The sequence below is a fragment of the Panulirus ornatus genome, chromosome 67, assembly GCF_036320965.1.
Source record: "Panulirus ornatus isolate Po-2019 chromosome 67, ASM3632096v1, whole genome shotgun sequence".
Lineage (NCBI taxonomy): Eukaryota > Metazoa > Arthropoda > Malacostraca > Decapoda > Palinuridae > Panulirus > Panulirus ornatus.
Window position 1 is genome coordinate 4,051,552 of NC_092290.1, and position 18,332 is coordinate 4,069,883.

An 18,332-nucleotide genomic window follows, 5' to 3' on the forward strand; every position below is an offset into this window, starting at 1 on the left:
CACCCCCTCCATACAACCCTATCTAAGGCCCATGCCTCGCAACCACATAATATTGTTGGAACTACTATTACTTCAAACATACCCATTTTTGCCCACTTACAAACTAAATGGTACTGCACCAAATTTTCTCAAAAAAATTTATGTACTATTTATAATTTGCCTTTTGTTTACACAACAATAATTCTAAGAAAATGAATCTTGGATTTGTTGCTGTTTTATGTAGCACACACATCGTAATGGAGTCAGAAATATCTTGCACTAGGAATAATAACAGTGAAATGTAAAGTTTTCTCAGCCTTATTTGCATAAGCACTAAATAATGAGGGCTCAAAGAAGTACTGAAATGGAACTTTGACAAAAAACTGAGAAATGGTTTCAACAAAAATCCCAAATTAATGAGATGTAGTGAATGTACAAAATGATGAAAATTATAATTTGTAACATCAAAGGCCAAAATGTAAGAAATTAATCATTAAATGAAAAAAATAATGATATATACCTTGCTGAGGTTGCTGCTGGGGATATCCTGGCCTCATTGGTCCAATCATCTGCATGTTACCCTGACCACCTTGCATCATGATCTGCCGCCATTCTGGTCTCGATGGGGGCATCTGTGTTCCAATGTTCAGTCCACCTGGTCCTGGACCAATATTAACATTAGGTGGTCTAGGTCGCTGTAACATACCACCATTTGCCATTGGTGTGCGACTAACCATACCCATGGTGCCTGCTGTGCTGACCTGACCTAGGCTGTTACTCATGTTGCTCGCTGACATAGTGCCTACACTCATGGTAGGCATGGTAGCCCCAGCCATTGTGGTACTGGGCATACTAGATGAAGGATTCATGGATGTAGTGGGTACCATTGCAGGCTTCATAGTGGGCATGTTGGGGGGTAATGTTTGTTGAGTCACACCACCCATCATTTGACTGGATCCCATGTTGACCATGGGACCACTAACCATACCTGGTCTCATGTTAGGTCTCATACCTTGATAGCTAATCTGGCCCATGCTTTGACCAATCTGGGTCATTGGTTGAGGCAAAGGTTGACCCATCATTTGTTGTTGCTGTTGCATTAACGCCACCTGCCGATATTCAGGCGGAGGTGGACGGGATATCATCTGGCCAGTTTGTCCAACCAACTGACTGCCTCCTGGATTCACATGTCGCATCATGCTGCCTGGGCCCATCATCTGTTGACCAGGGTATCGTGGGGGTTGTGCCTGGCTCAATGCATACTGCCCACTCATCTGACCCTGGTAGAACATCTCATTAGTCATTTTGCCATCTGCTCCCAACTGACCACCCAGCTGTCAGGGAAGAACAAGGAAACCAATCTAGGTGAGCAATAAAGCAAGCTGTTTACAAATGGAATATAAACAACCTATTCTGTATACTGTACTGTATAAAAAAGCATATCTTGTTCATTGTACCTTTGCTCAATCTGTAGCAGAATTTTGGGAAATGCATAAAAAATCTATTTGTAACATGTTGGTCAAATTTATGAGCTAAAAAGAACCTGCATTCATGGTTACCATGCAAGTATACTGCAATTGTACTTTGCAGATTGTTGTAAGGAACATTAATAACAATCTTAACATTAATTTTATGCGATAAAAAGATTATAAAAAGAAATTCAGGAGTAACATGTAATTATAAATATAATGAATACTAAGGATATCATATCAGTTTATGCTATTCCCTTGGTTTATATTTTGATTCAGTTTAAGTCTGTTGAGACAGACAATGTACTGAACGGTGTTACCAAGCATTATCATCCAGTAATGTAAAGTATTCATTACTACATAGCCTGATAGCATTACAAGAACATTACAAGCAAAACAGGCATACATCATGAATCTCCTCAAAATTATTTTTATAAAAGCTTAATTTACAATGCTACCAATATATCAAAGTTTTTCATATCGTAGAAAAATATAGAAATACCTTATTTTACGACATGGAATGATGAATTGAAATCCTTACATACTGCAGATCTTTAGTACTTACCTGTGTCCCTGCAGTCATGGGTGAGGGTCCTCCTGCTTGTGACCCAGGTGGTATGGGTGAAGGGCCACGAGGTCCTCCTGGATAGGGTCCCCTCAACCCTGTCCCCATAGCTCCAGCCATCTGATACTGTTGAGGATTGAGAGTCCCAGGCTGTGAAGAGTTAGGGTAGGAGCCCATAGGTGACATACGATTTTGGTACGGCACCATTCCTCCAGGCATTTGAGTCTGCTGTTGAGCTCCTGGTTGTTGCTGTTGAGGTTGCTGTTGCTGTGGTTGTTGCTGTTGAGATTGTTGTGGTTGTTGTTGCTGTTGCTGCTGCTGATGATGCTGCTGCTGTTGCGCCATTTGTTGCTGCATTAATTGTCGCTTTTTCATCTCCATTTCACTCATACCACTATTTTGATTGTTGTACATGGCATTGGTTTGATTCATGTTACTATTGTACATTTGATTATTAATGCTCCCTGTCTGAGTAATCATGCCAGGGCCTGCAGGGTTGTTCATGTTATTCAACTGATAGTCAGCAAAGCCTGACCGCACATTATTGGGTCCAGTAGCCACCATCTTGATCTGGTGTTGCTCAGCCATTTGTTTCAGAGTCTGGGCTGCAGGAATCATATCCGACTGGCCCATGTTCATACGTATTTTTGGCACATTACTGGTAGCAGAGAATGGAGTAGGGGAGCCAGATGTGCTAGAGGTGGAGGTGGGGTTAAATGAGGTGGGAGTGAAGGAGGTAGGTGGGGTGGAGGTATGAGACACTGGGGGAGTTCCTGGATACTGAGAGAACACAGGAGAGGCTGAGGTGGTAGATGTGCTGCCTGCCTTACTCATGGTTACTTGAGGACTCTGGGCATTAGGCATTTCCACTCGCAACACCACTGTCACTACTAACACTATTAGGCTCATCAAATAAATTTTCTACTGATTCTTCTTAGCAAAATCACCAGAGTTACTATTTTCTTGTTTTATATTGTCAAAATCTAGGTCACTCATAAACTGATCAAAATTAATCCCCATATCTACAATGTCACCAATGTTACCAAAGTCTTCAATGTCATCGAGGAGACCAATGTCATTTAAGTCCTGCTGCTCCTTTTTGACATCATCTACAGGGGGACCATTAGAGGCCGAGGTAGTCGCACCTGTAGGCACAGGGGAATCAGTCTTTTTTATACTGGGAAGCTGCTGCACCATCTGGAAGTCGTTGATGTCCCCTGTTGCTCCACTAGACTGAGATGCACCAGCATGGAGAGGACCCCCATGTGGGGGACCACCATGAGGAGGTCCACCATGGGTAGGGTTGCCATGCATGGGTCCACCATGAGGTGGAGCACCATTGTTCAAGCGCTGCTTTTTGGCAGCTGGCTCATTCTCATGGGTCTCGCCAGACGACGTGGTCTGGTCATGCCCACGAGCAAGCATCTTTGATTGCTGCAATACAAAACTAAATTAGGCCTCACAATCAAAGAGATTTAAGAATTACTAGTAACATTACATTTCCATTAAAAAATTGGGAGAGACCAGACACCCTACACATCAAAATACAATGCAGTATATTTTTAATTGACATTTTTTTTTTTTTAATTTTCCAAAAGAAGGAACAGAGAATTGGGCCAGGTGAGGGTATTCCCTCAAAGGCCCAGTCCTCTGTTCTTAACGCTACCTCGCTAATGCGGGAAATGGCGAACAGTTTGAAAGAAAAGAAAGAATATATATATATATATATATATATATATATATATATATATATAGGGGAGAAAGAATACTTCCTACATATTCCCTGCATGTCGTAGAAGGTGACTAAAAGGGAAGGGGGGGGGGGGCTGGAAATCTTCCCCTCTTTTTTTTTTTTTTTTTTTTCAAAAGAAGGAACAGAAAAGGGGGCCAGGTGAGGATATTCCCTCAAAGGCCCAGTCCTCTGTTCTTAACGCTACCTCGCTAACACAGGAAATGGCGAATAGTATGAAAGAAAAGATATATGTACAGCGTGGGAGGAAAGATGCTTGAAGCAGAGAAATATATATATATATGTAAGAGCAAGGTTATTAGGTACAGTAGGGTTGAGGGTCAAGTCAATTGGGAGGTAAGTTTGAATGGAGAAAAACTGGAGGAAGTAAAGTGTTTTAGATATCTGGCATGGAAGCAGAAGTGGATCAAAGGGTGGGGGAGGGGGCAAAAATCCTGGGAGCCTTGAAGAATGTGTGGAAGTCGAGAACATTATCTCGGAAAGCAAAAATGGGTATGTTTGAAGGAATAGTGGTTCCAACAATGTTGTATGGTTGCGAGGCGTGGGCTATGGATAGAGTTGTGAGCAGGAGGATGGATGTGCTGGAAATGAGATGTTTGAGGACAATGTGTGGTGTGAGGTGGTTTGATCGAGTAAGTAACGTAAGGGTAAGAGAGATGTGTGGAAATAAAAAGAGCGTGGTTGAGAGAGCAGAAGAGGTGTTTTGAAATTGTTTGGGCACATGGAGAGAATGAGTGAGGAAAGATTGACCAAGAGGATATATGTGTCGGAGGTGGAGGGAACGAGGAGAAGTGGGAGACCAAATTGGAGGTGGAAAGATGGAGTGAAAAAGATTTTGTGTGATCGGGGCCTGAACATGCAGGAGGGTGAAAGGAGGGCAAGGAATAGAGTGAATTGGAGAGATGTGGTATACCGGGGTTGACGTGCTGTCAGTGGATTGAATCAGGGCATGTGAAGCGTCTGGGGTAAACCATGGAAAGCTGTGTAGGTATGTATATTTGCGTGTGTGGACGTAAGTATATACATGTGTAGGGGGGTGGACGTATGTATATACATGTGTATGGGGGTGGGTTGGGCCATTTCTTTTGTCTGTTTCCTTGCGCTACCTCGCAAACGTGGGAGACAGCGACAAAGCAAGAAAAAAAAAATATATATGTGTGAGAAATATTTAGAAAAACAAATGGATTTGTATGTAGCATTTATGGATCTGGAGAAGGCATATGATAGAGTTGATAGAGATGCTCTGTGGAAGGTTTTAAGAATATATGGTGTGGGAGGCAAGTTGTTAGAAGCAGTGAAAAGTTTTTATCGAGGATGTAAGGCATGTGTAAGTGTAGGAAGAGAGGAAAGTGACTGGTTCTCAGTGAATGTAGGTTTGCGGCAGGGGTGTGTGATGTCTCCATGGTTGTTTAATTTGTTTATGGATGGGGTTGTTAGGGAGGTGAATGCAAGAGTTTAGGAAAGAGGGGCAAGTATGCAGTCTGTTGTGGATGAGAGAGCTTGGGAAGCGAGTCAGTCGTTGTTCGCTGATGATACAGCGCTGGTAGCTGATTCATGTAAGAAACTGCAGAAACTGGTGACTGAGTTTGGTAAAGTGTGTAAAAGAAGAAAGTTAAGAGTAAATGTGAATAAGAGCAAGGTTATTAGGTACAGTAGGGTTGAGGGTCAAGTCAATTGGGAGGTAAGTTTGAATGGAGAAAAACTGGAGGAAGTAAAGTGTTTTAGATATCTGGGAGTGGATCTGGCAGCGGATGGAACCATGGAAGCAGAAGTGAATCATAGGGTGGGGGAGGGGGCGAAAATTCTGGGAGCCTTGAAGAATGTTTGGAAGTCGAGAACATTATCTCGGAAAGCAAAAATGGGTATGTTTGAAGGAATAGTGGTTCCAACAATGTTGTATGGTTGCGAGGCGTGGGCTATGGATAGAGTTGTGCGCAGGAGGGTGGATGTGCTGGAAATGAGATGTTTGAGGACAATATATGGTGTGAGGTGGTTTGATCGAGTAAGTAATGTAAGGGTAAGAGAGATGTGTGGAAATAAAAAGAGCGTGGTTGACAGAGCAGAAGAGGGAGTTTTGAAGTGGTTTGGGCACATGGAGAGAATGAGTGAGGAAAGATTGACCAAGAGGATATATGTGTCGGAGGTGGAGGGAACGAGGAGAAGAGGGAGACCAAATTGGAGGTGGAAAGATGGAGTGAAAAAGATTTTGTGTGATCGGGGCCTGAACATGCAGGAGGGTGAAAGGAGGGCAAGGAATAGAGTGAATTGGAGCAATGTGGTATACCGGGGTTGACGTGCTGTCAGTGGATTGAATCAAGGCATGTGAAGCGTCTGGGGTAAACCATGGAAAGTTGTGTAGGTATGTATATTTGCGTGTGTGGACGTATGTATATACATGTGTATGGGGGGGGGTTGGGCCATTTCTTTCGTCTGTTTCCTTGCGCTACCTCGCAAACGCGGGAGACAGCGACAAAGTATAAAAAAAAAAAAAAAAAAAAATATGAGAGTTGGGGTGAGAGAATATCATTAAATTTTAGTGAGAATAAAAAGATGTTTTGGAAGGAGGTAAATAAAGTGCGTAAGACAAGGGAATAAATGGGAACCTCAGTGAAGGGGGCTAATGGGGAGGTGATAACAAGTAGTGGTGATGTGAGAAGGAGATGAAGTGAGTATTTTGAAGGTTTGTTGAACGTGTTTGATGATGGAGTGGCAGATATAGGGTGTTTTGGTCGAGGTGGTGTGCAAAGTGAGAGGGTTAGGGAAAATGAGTTGGTAAACAGGGAAGTAGTAGTAAAAGCTTTGCGGAAGTTGAAAGCCGGCAAGGCAGCGGGGCTGGATGGTATTGCCGTGGAATTTATTGAAAAAGGGGGTGACTGTATTGTTGACTGGTTGGTAAGGTTATTTAATGTATGTATGACTCATGGTGAGGTGCCTGAGGATTGGCGGAATGCCTGCATAGTGCCACTGTACAAAGGCAAAGGGGACAAAGGTGAGTGCTCAAATTACAGAGGTATAAGTCTGAGTATTCCTGGGAAATTATATGGGAGGGTATTGATTGAGAGGGTGAAGGCATTTACAGAGCATCAGATTGGGGAAGAGCAGTGTGGTTTCAGAAGTGGTAGAGGATGTGTGGATCAGGTGTTTGCTTTGAAGAATGTATGTGAGAAATACTTAGAAAAGCAAATAGATTTGTATGTAGCATTTATGGATCTGGAGAAGGCATATGATAGAGTTGATAGAGATGCTCTGTGGAAGGTATTAAGAATATATGGTGTGGGAGGCAAGTTGTTAGAAGCAGTGAAAAGTTTTTATCGAGGATGTAAGGCATGTGTACGTGTAGGAAGAGAGGAAAGTGATTGGTTCTCAGTGAATGTAGGTTTGCGGCAGGGGTGTGTGATGTCTCCATGGTTGTTTAATTTGTTTATGGATGGGGTTGTTAGGGAGGTGAATGCAAGAGTTTTGGAAAGAGGAGCAAGTATGCAGTCTGTTGTGGATCAGAGAGCGTGGGAAGTGAGTCAGTTGTTGTTCGCTGATGATACAGCGCTGGTGGCTGATTCATGTGAGAAACTGCATAAGCTGGTGACTGAGTTTGGTAAAGTGTGTGAGAAGAAAGTTGAGAGTAAATGTGAATAAGAGCAAGGTTATTAGGTACAGTAGGGTTGAGGTAAGTTTGAATGGAGAGAAACTGGAGGAAGTGAAGTGTTTTAGATATCTAGGAGTGGATTTGGCAGCGGATGGAACCATGGAAGCAGAAGTGAATCATAGGGTGGGGGAGGGGGTGAAAATTCTGGGAGCGTTAAAGATTGTGTGGAAGTCAAGAACATTAACTCGGAAAAGCAAAAATGGGTATGTTTGAAGGAATAGTGGTTCCAACAATGTTGTATGGTTGCGAGGTGTGAGCTATAGATAGAGTTGTGCACAGGAGGGTGGATGTACTGGAAATGAGATGTTTGAGGACAATATGTGGTGTGAGGTGGTATGATCGAGTAAGTAATAATAGGGTAAGAGAGATGTGTGGTAATAAAAAGAGTGTGGTTGAGAGAGCAGAAGAGGGTGTTTTGAAATGGTTCGTCACATGGAGAGAATGAGTGAAGAAAGATTGACAAAGAGGATATAAGTGTCAGAGGTGGAGGGAACGAGGAGAAGTGGGAGACCAAATTGGAGGTGGAAAGATGGAGTGAAAAAGATTTTGAGTGATCGGGGCCTGAACATGCAGGAGGGTGAAAGGCGTGCAAGGAATAGAGTGAATTGGAACGATGTGGTATACCGGGGCCGACGTGCTGTCATTGGATTGAACCAGGGCATGTGAAGCGTCTGGGGTAAACCATGGAAAGTTCTGTGGAGCCTGGATGTGGAAAGGGAGCTGTGGTTTCGTTGCATTATTACACGACAGCTAGAGACTGAGCGTGAACGAATAAGGGCCTTTGTTGTCTTTTCTAGCACTACCTCGCTCACATGAGGGAGGGGGGTTGTTATTACATGTGTGGCGGGGCGGCGATGGGAATGAATAAGGGCAGACTATGAATTATGTACACGTGTATATATGTCTGTGTGTATATATATGTATACAATGAGATGTATAGGTATGTATATTTGCGTGTGTGGACGTGTATGTATATACATGTGTATGTGGGTGGGTTGGGCCATTCTTTCGTCTGTTTCTTTGCACTACCTCGCTAACGCGGGAGACAGCGACAAAGCAAAATAAAAAAAATAATATATATATATATATATATATATATATATATATATATATATATATATATATATATATATGTGTGTGTGTGTGTGTGGGTTGGGCCATTCTTTCGTCTGTTTCCTTGCGCTACCTCGCTAACGCGGGAGACAGCGACAAAGTATAATAAATATAAATATGAATATATATATATATATATATATATATATATATATATATATATATATATATATATATATATATATATATAAGGATGTAAGGTTGAAATATGTTAACAGAGGGTATACCACAAAATTAAGCGAAAGTTGAATGAAAATAAGGAATAGAGACAGGAGTTTAATGCAAACAGATTACAAAAAGAAGTTAAAGTGATAATTACAATCACACGCCCAAGGCAGATACCCATTTATTAACCAGCGCCGATGGGAGAGTAGGCATTTGAGTTGGGAGCATAAAATTCGAATCCACGCAGGCCCATGGTCAGTAATGCTAACCTTTACACCACGGAGTCCCGTATGTGTGTTCTCTGACTTTATTTCTAATTTTCTGCATTCTAGGTACAGCAGCACTATGATCCGAATTCAAAAATAAAAGGTACTCCACATAGACCCGTAAGAGCTAACGTACCCATACTTATTACACCTTAATTTTGCTTCCTTTACATTTGCATATATCCAGAAAAGAAATATATAATAACAGTGAGACTTACCCCCATTGTGGCTAGTAAAGAGGAATTATCCTGTTTCTTATCAGTATTTTTCTTGTTGGTCTTCTTGGCCTTCGACTCTATATGTCTCTGTTTGAGCAGGATGGTCTGTTTCTGTTGGTCGGTGTAGAGCGTCTCGATGGACGTATCGTAGCGGCTGGTAACGGAATTATGGTTATGACGGTAGTGTCCTAGGCGTCGCTTCAGGCGATCAACAACAACTTGTCGGCCCTGCTGGAAGTCAGCCATATTATCAGGCCCTGCCCCCCCAGCCAGCGCCGTGCCCCCGCCCACCCCTGCCACTGTGGCGGAATGACGGGAGCACCACAAAAAGAGCCAGTTTAAAACACTGCACCTTGACCACGCGTTAAAAGTTACACTGTCGCGTGGGGGTAAAGAGGGACGGGAGCAAAGGACGCTATCGCCCGTCTCAATCCAAACACTTTGTTCTGTTTATTCTTACTTCCTCAGTCTTTTTACACACCTGTCTTTAAGGCCATTTATATATACAGTCTTTTATTATGTGAATTACCCCATCCATGCAGAGCTGCATAAGTCCAGCATACTGAGTAGAGAAGGTTGACAAGAGCGAGTGCACGGTTAGGCCACGATAGTATCACATGATTAGCAGTAATGCACTTGGTTGTCCTCGCTGGCTAGTGGCTAGCAAGCAGTGGCTGGGATCCTCCTGCCGCAGCACCAGCACCAGCAGCAGAGCCCGCGCCTTGGACCCCCACCAGCCCTAGGCAGGCAGGAGGAACCTGGGAGGCTCGCGGGGGAAGACCAGCAGTGGGGGAGCGTACTCCAGGGCGGCCATCTTCACAAGGCCTCGCCTGCACCACCGCTCAACCATCTTGCTCGCCGCACCTGCAATAACAACAACAACACTGTCTCACCCGGATGTAAATACTGACATGTATCGTAAAACATGATACAGCACTAATATTACTGGCGTTAACACGAATATGCAGGGCACACATACATGATATCCTTTTGTAAGGCATTAAATGCATTACACACAGCAAAAAACTAAATAAATGTAAATTATTGAACAACACATATAAAAAAAAATTCAATTCACAGCCTAGTCCTCCAACTCACCTCTCATGAAATCCAATGTCAACCTCACGTACAATATGACTTAACGAGTAAAACACACTACTTTATAATAAATAAAGAAACTACCTTTTATATATATATGATAAAAGAACACAGAGGACAGTTCGCTGATACAGAAGTCCATCACATGAGAATTCTGTGGTCTTGGAGAGTTCTGGCACAGCGTCACAACCAACCCCACGATCATCACACTGGCAAGAGATGCTAGTTGGCACACAGGTCAGGTGCTGCCTGCTACCAAGCAATACTAATGCAATCCATCTTATTCTCGCCACTTTACACTCCCGCAGGAAAAGTTGTACATGTCCCAGCAAGACAGTCACTAGCGAGATATTCACAAAAGATAATCGTTTAATACACCGTGGGACTCGCATCTCCAGCTGCAGACGTAGGGCAAACAGATAAGTACATTTTTCGATTTTTTTTTTTTATGTACGCGAACAACCTTAAATCTAACAACGGTGTAGAGACTCCCTCACGCACCTTCCAATACACATTGCGAAGTGTGTGCAACTGTTGAAGGTGTGAGGGTGTGGAGTCACTGATACGGCTGCCCAACAAAGCATTATCTTATCTGCTCTTTCGTGCTTCCACACGGGCCATGGGCGCGCCGCCACCGAGCCACCACCATCATTTCGGTTCTAATTCATTTATAAACCAACGAGCCATACGCCCCTCACTCACCACCGCCACAGACACCTCGCGCACACTATGCATGCCGTCGCAGGTCCACGTCCAAGCCAGTGACGTTAGTATGACGTGTAACAGGACGTGGGGTTTCACGTGAAGCGCGAGCTGTGTGTGGTGGTTGGTTGAGAGAGGGGGACGGACGAGGCATGGCAGTGGGGGGAGGGGAAGCTAGCTCACCCCTTACATGAGCCACCACTGCCTCCGTCACCAGGAAAACTAAACATCTTAAACTCTTGAGCAAAAAGGCACGAGCCCTGGGTATGACAGCCTGACCTTTGAGGCCACATTTAAATGAGTCTGGGGTCACATAAGCCAGGCAGACCATCATACCCTGGCGGTCATTATCGTTGTGGATAAGGACTTAAATCGAAGTGCTTATGGGCTTAATAAATCGAAGTGGCAGCGGTCGCTCGCTATACGCTCAATACCCAGTCTCCCACCAATCGCTCAACTCTAGCCTGTGCTACCATCATACCTCAGAACTCTTCGAGTGCAGAGCTCTCCACACACCTTACGACATTAACAGGAATTATATAAAACTACTCATGGCCTACTGGCCCATAAGAGGCACACAACCAGTTTACAACCAGGCATCTATTAAAAACGCATTTATCTCACTCACTTTAAGTTCAATTTCTGACGTTATCCGCGGTTTATCTATTGTGCACCCTACGCTCATCCAGTGAGCGGTAGCGCAGAAATATTCTGTGATACAGGGGTCACAAAAGGTCTGTGTCGGACCCCTAAATCATTACAACCTTAGATATTACAAAGTTGGTTCTACACACATTTTCATTGGGTGGACTCGACTCCTGGAGGCAAGTGTGGTAGTTTAACAAAACATCGATACATCCCCATACAACTCGATTCTTATCCAAGACCTGCTTACAGCTGTTCGCTCACCCAAGAACCATGAAAATTAAATAAAAGCCACGTATTCTGTTGGCAACGGTATTCAAGACAGTATATATATATATATATATATATATATATATATATATATATATATATATATATATATATATATATATATATATAACCTGAAAATGAGCTGCAATTTTTCAAAAGCCGCAGACAGAACTGAATTTATTTCTTTTTTTTAAGCCACAGGGCCCCAATACACAGACAAAAAAAAAATCCACATCAAGACCTGGCTTCCGTTGAAATAAAAAGAGGTTAATGAAAGGCATAAAGGAGAAACGATGAAAAGTATTTACGAGCGCGGGGTTGAAATGATTCCTCCCCACCCCACCCACAAGGACTGGAAAACGGCTGCTGCTGATGTGAACTCTCGCCATCCCAAAATGTTCCCGCAAAAGAATATATATACTTAACGTCCCCCAGTCAGCGGAGTGATGTGTGTAGTGTTTTTTCTAATTGGTGTTAGAAAAAAAAAACTGCATAACGGTAGGACGTTTTTGAGTACGACGGAAGGACTGTTCTTTTTAACACGTCGGTACGACCTCTTGAGTGCGATAGCCCGGCCCTTTTTGGTCGTGCTCAAGGGCCATTCCGACGTGCTCACCGCAAAACACAAACACACACATACACAGTCGAGACGACCACACGAGTGTAGAGGAGCCAAAAAATCAGGTCTGTTATAAAAAGCCCAATCAGAGGAATAGTGTGTATTACCGCTGCGAGAAGCCCATCGGCATGAGACTACAGCAAAGCCCAACCAACAGGCCAGTCTGTGTGACTTCAGGACACAGAGGCAAGAAAGTATGAGGTACAGCCCATCAGAGGGCCAACTTGTGAGGGGTAAGGACGGCTCGTGCTGCTCAGAAGGGTCTATCGCAACAATGTGTAGTCAAGGAAGGTGGGCGAAACAGGACTGTGTGTGTGTACTGGAGGGAGTGAGGTCCTTCAGGGTTAAGTGTTTAGCTTAAAGGAAAGGCCCCATCAGAATGGGGCCACGGGAAAAGCCAATCACGAGACGCTATCTAGACAATATACCTGCTTCTGAAGCCTATCAGACAGACAGTATCAGTCCAGGGGAAAGCCTTAATTTCAAGGACACAGAAGGCTGACACGGGCAGGGTGTGAGGGGCCCATGGGATGGATAATACGTGGCCAAGGTGGTGGTGGTGGGTGGGTGATACGTGGCCCAGAAAGGAGCTCTACGGTGTCGCGAACAGAGATCCATAAGATGTGCGACTCTCACGTGTACAGTAAATCATACGAAAATTAGGCCAAGAAAGATGGCCACACGATAGAATGTGGTCCAGGCAGAGAGAGCCATGCGATAAAAGAGATATGGCCAATAAAGGCCATATGACAAACTATGGCCAGGAAAGAGGACCACGCGATGAAAATAAAAAAAAAAAACATGGCCAGACAAAGCCATGCGACAGACACACTGTGACCAAGAAGACTGCACAGGATCAGTTGGGAGAGGTCCACAAGACAGCGCGGCTAAGACAGAAGTTCATAAGAGAGAGAGAGAGGGAGGACGAGTCCAGCCAGCTTAGGACTGAGGGAGTGAGTAAGTGAGAGCGAGAGGGTGACCTGGAGGACGTCTGGTCTAGACTGACAGACGGACAGGCCCACCACCAGAGAGATTCACGCAGCTCAGCCCCAGGACACAAATTCCCCAGGCTGCTGCTGGCCGCCGCTGGGATCACGCCAAGCGACCGACCGACCCAGCACCACCACCACCACCACACCTCCTGTCAGCCACAGCCCTAACTGTATACACACCAACACGCAGGAGGCGTCCACACACACACACACACACACACACACACACACACACACACACACACCACCCCTCCTCCTCCTCTTCCTCCTCCTCCTCCTCCAAACACCCTTACCCAACGCTCGCTCTGCACTCCCAGCGTCCTCACCGCCATCCATCGCCGACTCGGCCCCCGTGAATGACCTCAAACACAGCTACACCAGTAACTGTATAACGCAAGGGGACGAAGGTGAATGACTCTCGAAAGTAAAGTGATGAATAACGCTCGCTCTGCCTTGTGTATAACGTGACGAAGAGGAGGAGGAGGAGGCCAACACCACCGCCACCCACCAGCACCACACACCCGGAGACAAGGCCTGGACACACACGAGGGTGGCTGCTGGGTGGGTAGGTGGGTGGAGGGGCGAGGGAGGGAGTGGTAGATGGGTAGAAGGGCAGGAAGGAGCGGGAGGGAGGGAGGGAAGTTGTCCCCATCTCGCCTACTATGACCACCTCAAGCCCAAAACATGGTGGGTACTTCACCTGAGGGTACTGGGGAGGAGGGGGAGGGGGAGCCTCCGGGAGGGACATACGTACACACAAACAGGAGCTGGTGGTACCTTGTGGACAGTCGTCTCTGATCTCCACGACTCGTGAAGGCGTGCTGGGCATTACCATGGAAAGGAGGGATACGTGTGCTGGCAGACTCCGACTGAGGAATTTTTTCTTTTTCAAACTACCTGAAGGAGATGAACCGTAAAGAAGCAAGTACCTCTCTCTCTCTCCCCCTCTCTCTCTCTCTCTCTCTCTCTCTCTCTCTCTCTCTCTCTCTCTCTCTCTCTCTCTCTTCACCGAGAGAGAGAGAGAGAGAGAGAGAGAGAGAGAGAGAGAGAGAGAGAGAGAGAGAGAGAGAGAGAGAGGCTCCTCAGATGGTGCAGCTCAGTGAGGCTCGTGTGGCCAGGACGGACGACCTCCGTAACAACGAGGGACTCGGCCCGTCCCGTCCCGTCCCAGGGAAGATAATGAGGCGCCTGACGCGGTGCCTCCCACATGATCCAGCAGGCAGGCAGGCCGTCGTCTTCGTCGTCGTCGAGGTGTTCCTGACATTTGCCCGGTAACGAGGTGAAGCAGGGGGCCCCCATCCCCCCCGGCCGGTCTGGCCACGCCCCCCCCTTGGGTCCTAGGGATGTGAAGCTCAGCCGTGGAGGCACAAATGAAGCCGTAATGAGTCGAGGGAGCGGAGAGGGAGGGGGGGAGGCGGCGGGCCAAGGCTGAGCGGCGTGGGTGGGGAACTGTGGGGGTGATCGGCAGCTGAGTGAAGCAAGGGGGGGAGGGGCAGGGAGGCAGGAGTGGGAGGAGACGGGAGGGTGACGAGCTGGGGGCAAGGTGGGGGGGGAGCAGGGAGGCGGGCCGTGGACCCAGACGGGGACACACACTCACACACACACACACACACACACACACACACACAGAGGCGTGGTGTCACTCACCCCCCACTTAAAACACCTCCTCCATACACCAGTCTGCCTCTACCCTCACCCTACATATTTCATGCACACACCCCTCCCGTGTGTGTGTGTGTGTGTTGTGTGTGTATGAGTATGAGGGAGTGTTGCTCGGTGTTGGAGGCAGAGGAGGAGTGTTGTTGACGTGGGGAGGGGGGAGAGGACTGTGGGGTGAGGGAGGGGGTGTGGTGGCGTGTGGCAACCCCGTCGGTGATCACCTCCCGCCCACCGCCAGCCACTGTGGCCAGCCAGCCAAGTCAGCGCCAACACTCGCCCTTTTGGACGCTCAAAACACCGTTCGCAGGCCGGGGAGGGGGACTGACTGACTCTCTCTCTCTCTCTCTCTCTCTCTCTCTCTCTCTCTCTCTCTCTCTCTCTCTCTCTCTCTCTCTCTCTCTCTCCCGAGGGAAAGGAGGAGCGCTCCCCCACCACCGAAGGATGAGTTTGACGTGTGTGTGTGTGTGTGTGTGTGTGTGTGTGTGTGTGTGTGTGTGTGTGTGTGTGAGAGAGAGAGAGAGAGAGAGAGAGAGAGAGAGAGAGAGAGAGAGAGAGAGAGAGAGAGAGAGAGAGAGGAGGCATCTCTGTTGGTGCTATGATGGTGGCAAGTGGTAGAGGAGGGTGTATGTTCGCGGCGGCGGTGGTGACTGTGGCAGCGCCCTCAGCCCTCCTGACCTTGCGGACCCACGCTGCCCCTGGCCGTCCTTACCACCACCACCACCGCTACCACCACCACCACCACCAACCTTCTTAGTTTCCACTCTTCAGTAATGACCATCCTCAAGTTACTGGCCGCCACAACCCCTGCCACTCCCAGCACCAACACTGCCAGACCCACACCTCCACCAACACTGCCAGACCCACACCTCCACCAACACTGCCAGACCCACACCTCCACCAACACTGCCAGACCCACACCTCCACCAACACTGCCAGACCCACACCTCCACCAACACTGCCAGACCCACACCTCCACCAACACTGCCAGACCCACACCTCCACCAACACTGCCAGACCCACACCACCAACACTGCCAGACCCACACCTCCACCAACCACAACACTCCCCCCCCCCTAGCAGTAGGGACCCCTACAACCACAACATCCCTAAGCAGCAGCAACATCCCTCCCTGTGCCAGCGAGATCAACAGGCACAACAACTGTCATAACCTCAGGATCCTATGACTCACAACATCCCCGGCAGGAAGGACCACCACAACCCCTGAACTCCCCAGAACACCTCAAGACGCTGGCAGGATCCAAACCTCTCACATCAACAACACCATGAGAGGGGAATCACAATCATTCTACCAGCAGAACTCATAACCATGACATTCTAAGCAGTTCTGCACCAGTAGCACCGAGACCCCTACCTCCTACAACACCCCCACCAATAGCACTGAGGCTCCTTACTCCTACAACAACCCCACCAGTAGCACCACCAGGACCCTCTCCTCACAACACCCCCACCAGTAGCACCACCAGGACCCGCTCCTCACAACACCCCCACGTGTGGAGTCGTCACTGAAGCAACAGTATATATTACGCTCCAAGCTACCCCCATCAGCTGACGAGTGATGACCCGCTAGCAGCAGCAGCAGCAGCGGCGGTGGTGGCGGCGGCCTCCTCCTCCACCTCCTCCTCCTTCCCAGCCCCTCACACGCCGACACCCACACCTGCTCTCCCTCCCTCCCTCCTTCTACCTAAACATCTGCCTTCCCTCCCTCGCACACCGAACCACCACCACTGCACACTGACAGTTAACCCTGCAAACCACAAAGAGCGAGAGAGGCAAGGTGGGAGGGTGAGTTAGAGACAGAGAGACAGCAGCAGTGCAGCTGAAGGAACGTAACAACAGTAGCTGCTGCAAGTAAGGGCCAGGCAGGCCAGGCCAGGAGGAGGAGGAGGAGGAGCATGCCGGACCCTCCCTACCTCCCTCCCCACCGACACCCACTCAACATTTCCACTTACCACAACAGTCCCTAACACAACAAAGTGGCGAGTGAGTGTATATCCCCCCCACACACACCCTCTCCCTCCCCCACCACCACCACCACAAGCTCTCTGACTCACACACTCTAGTGCCACCTCTCTCTCTCTCTCTCTCTCTCTCTCTCTCTCTCTCTCTCTCTCTCTCTCTCTCTCTCTCTCTCTCTCTATCTATCTATCTATCTATCTATCTATCTATCTATCTATCTCAACTACCACAACTACTCTAAGCTCCGTGTAAGATCTTCCTTCATTCGGATAATGTATTGCCTTTATTTATTCAAAAACGAATGAAGAGCTTTGAATAAGTTTACGAAGCTGGACAAATGAAAAATTAATCAATAAATAAATTAGTCCACTTCTAGCACATACCAACATTAGGACTCCCTGAATCCGTCCACCTCACCTCCAGTGTCAACACTAACGCCACAACACCGTTTCTACTGCACATCTGGCACTACTGTTACTCCTCCTCCTCCTCCTCCTCCCTCCTCCTCCTCAGTGCAGGCGCCACTCTCAAAACCCCTTTCCTGGGCCCCAAGGATTCTCCTTGTCCCTGGCGGCGGCGTCCCCCACCCCCAACCTCAGCCCCACAACCCTGCTCCCTCAGGGAGGCACACCCCCACACCGTTTTCCTGTCATATCCCGAGCCAATGCGCAGCAGCATCCTCGAATACCTCAGAGCACGGCGGCACGACCCCCGTGCGTGGGTGCGCTGCTCCCTTAACTCTTGACCTGGTGACTGAACCTCGAGGGCCGACGCCGCCGCCGGGTCACAGAGGAGGAGGGCCGAGGAGCCAACACACCCACGGGTCGAGTCATTGTGCTCGAACCGCACTGTCACGCTGAGGGGTCGCACCGTCGCGTTACAGGGGTCGCACCGTCGTGCTACAGGGGTCGCACCGTCGTGCTACAGGGGTCGCACCGTCGTGCTACAAGGGTCACACCGTCGTGTTACAGGGGTCGCACCGTCGTGCTACAGGGGTCGCACCGTCGTGCTACAAGGGTCACACCGTCGCCGTACACAAGCATCGTCGTACTCAAGGGTTGAATCCACATGACAGCCGACAGGGTTCACACAACACCAGCTGTGGAGCCAGCCAGCCAGATGGTCACCCGACAGACACACACACACACACACACACACACACACACACACAACTCGCCAGTCGCCACCTCGTCCCACGCGCA

The 18,332-nt window shown here is 47.7% G+C and overlaps 1 protein-coding gene across 1 annotated transcript in view; it reads right to left on the minus strand.

Moving 5' to 3' along the window:
* LOC139747046 (uncharacterized) overlaps positions 1 to 18,332 on the minus strand; it is a 114,128-nt gene that overhangs the window by 12,940 nt on the left and 82,856 nt on the right. Inside the window, 5 exon segments of the mRNA XM_071658799.1 lie at positions 500 to 1,313; positions 2,014 to 2,871; positions 2,873 to 2,949; positions 2,952 to 3,447; positions 9,169 to 10,032. Coding sequence (XP_071514900.1) covers positions 500 to 1,313; positions 2,014 to 2,871; positions 2,873 to 2,949; positions 2,952 to 3,447; positions 9,169 to 9,414 — 2,491 coding nt within the window. The 5' untranslated portion in view covers positions 9,415 to 10,032.